Genomic DNA, 1,574 nt, shown 5'->3' on the forward strand with positions numbered 1-1,574 from the left:
CCTTAAGAAAGGTTTCATAGGAATGCTTTACCTTTGGATAGTGGGGGATACCAACACTTGGTCATTAGACTTGTTCTAAAACTGGTGATAAATCTTTCATGAAAGTCTAACTTCTCTCATATAGGAATTCTGTTTTATCATTCCAATAAGACAGCCTTTAAAAAATTTTCACTGCATGCCACAGTCCAGTGAATCAAGGCCTTTATAGTCAGTGTAGGTATTTTTGTCCTCAGAATAAGGACTAAAAGATGATGGAAGGCACTTATATATCTCCAACTTATTATTTACTAGAGCTTGGAAGTAAGGCACATTTCTGGCTCATGAATTATGACTAATTCTCATTCTCAAGAGGAGATTTCTCAGAGCAAGTTTCATGTCCTTATTACGAAGACTATAGATCAGGGGATTAAAGAGAGGAGTCATTACTGAATATACCAGTGTGAGGATCTTCTGCATCAAAGTTGGGATGCCATAGGCAGGGCTCACATACATTACCATGACTGCTCCATAGAAAAGAGACACCACAGCTAAATGAGAACCACAAGTGGAAAAGGCCTTTTTCCGGCCAGCTGCAGAAGGGACCTGAAAAACAGCTCTGAGCAACAGAGTGTAGGATCGGAGAATATACAAAATAGTGAGGGAAAGGACAAGGGAGTTCTGAATATGAAAAATAAATTCAGCAATGGGGGCTGGAGCACAGGACAGAGCCATCAGTGGGTCCATGTCACACAGGAAGTGATCGATGACATTGGATGCACAGAAGGGGAGTTGGGAAATGAAGAAAACGGGGATTGGGTAGCCAAGGAACCCAATGAGCCAGCAGAGGGACACCAGCATTCCACAGAACTTCCCAGTCATGATGGTGGGGTAGTGCAGTGGGTGGCAGATGGCCAGGTACCGATCATAAGCCATTATTGCCAGGAACAGACATTCTGTTGTGCCAAGGGAAAAGAAGAAATAGAACTGGAGGAAGCAACCAGAAAATGAGATGACCTTGGTTTTGGAAAGAATGTTGGTTAGCATGTTAGGAACGGTGGAGGAAACATACCAGATCTCAAGGAAGGCAAAGTTTCCCAGCAGGAAGTACATGGGGGTGTGTAGTCGTGGGTCCCATCTCACTGCACAGATAATGGCTCCATTCCCCAGCAAGGTCAAGATATAAATTGCCAAAAACAATGAGAAGAGGAAAATCTGTATCTCCCAGCAACCAGGGAATCCGAGGAGAACAAACTCAGTCACAACGTCTGTTGCTGACCTGTTCATAGGTCTTAAATCTATAAGGAGAAAGGCATGAGTGTAAACCCAAGTTGCTTTGCTTCCTACATATCTCAAGGACTTTATTGATGAGGGAACTTAAATTCTGCAGGAAAATATGTGAGATATTTTGAGACCAGGTGGGAATAAATCTTACCTTATTTTGGATTGACTGTGGTTCTAAATCTCAGTATTATTTTGTTAGAATCCAAATGCAGCAAGAGTTTTCCACATCATTGATACAACCACAGAAATTTATTTCTGTTTTTCTTTGGTCCTTAAGAAGACCTGTTCTGATTTTAGTTTGTTTTCTAAAGTTG

General features: G+C 41.6%; 1 protein-coding gene across 1 annotated transcript; it reads right to left on the reverse strand.

Annotated features, from left to right (window-relative positions):
* Positions 1–318: 318 nt before the first annotated feature.
* On the reverse strand, positions 319–1,272 carry LOC128627018 (olfactory receptor 11H4-like). The gene has a single exon (XM_053662842.1). It carries the CDS (start codon positions 1,261–1,263, stop codon positions 319–321), a length of 945 nt encoding a protein of 314 aa, XP_053518817.1. The 5' UTR covers positions 1,264–1,272.
* Between the last annotated feature and the right edge of the window lie 302 nt (positions 1,273–1,574).

This window comes from Artibeus jamaicensis, unplaced genomic scaffold (genome assembly GCF_021234435.1).
Source record: "Artibeus jamaicensis isolate MK-2021 breed Jamaican fruit bat unplaced genomic scaffold, CSHL_Jam_final contig_3052, whole genome shotgun sequence".
In the NCBI taxonomy this organism is placed as follows: Eukaryota; Metazoa; Chordata; class Mammalia; order Chiroptera; family Phyllostomidae; genus Artibeus; species Artibeus jamaicensis.

Bases quoted from the DNA above. Each gene is read 5' to 3' on its own strand.
- LOC128627018 (XM_053662842.1), bottom strand. From the start codon at position 1,263: ATGAACAGGTCAGCAACAGACGTTGTGACTGAGTTTGTTCTCCTCGGA.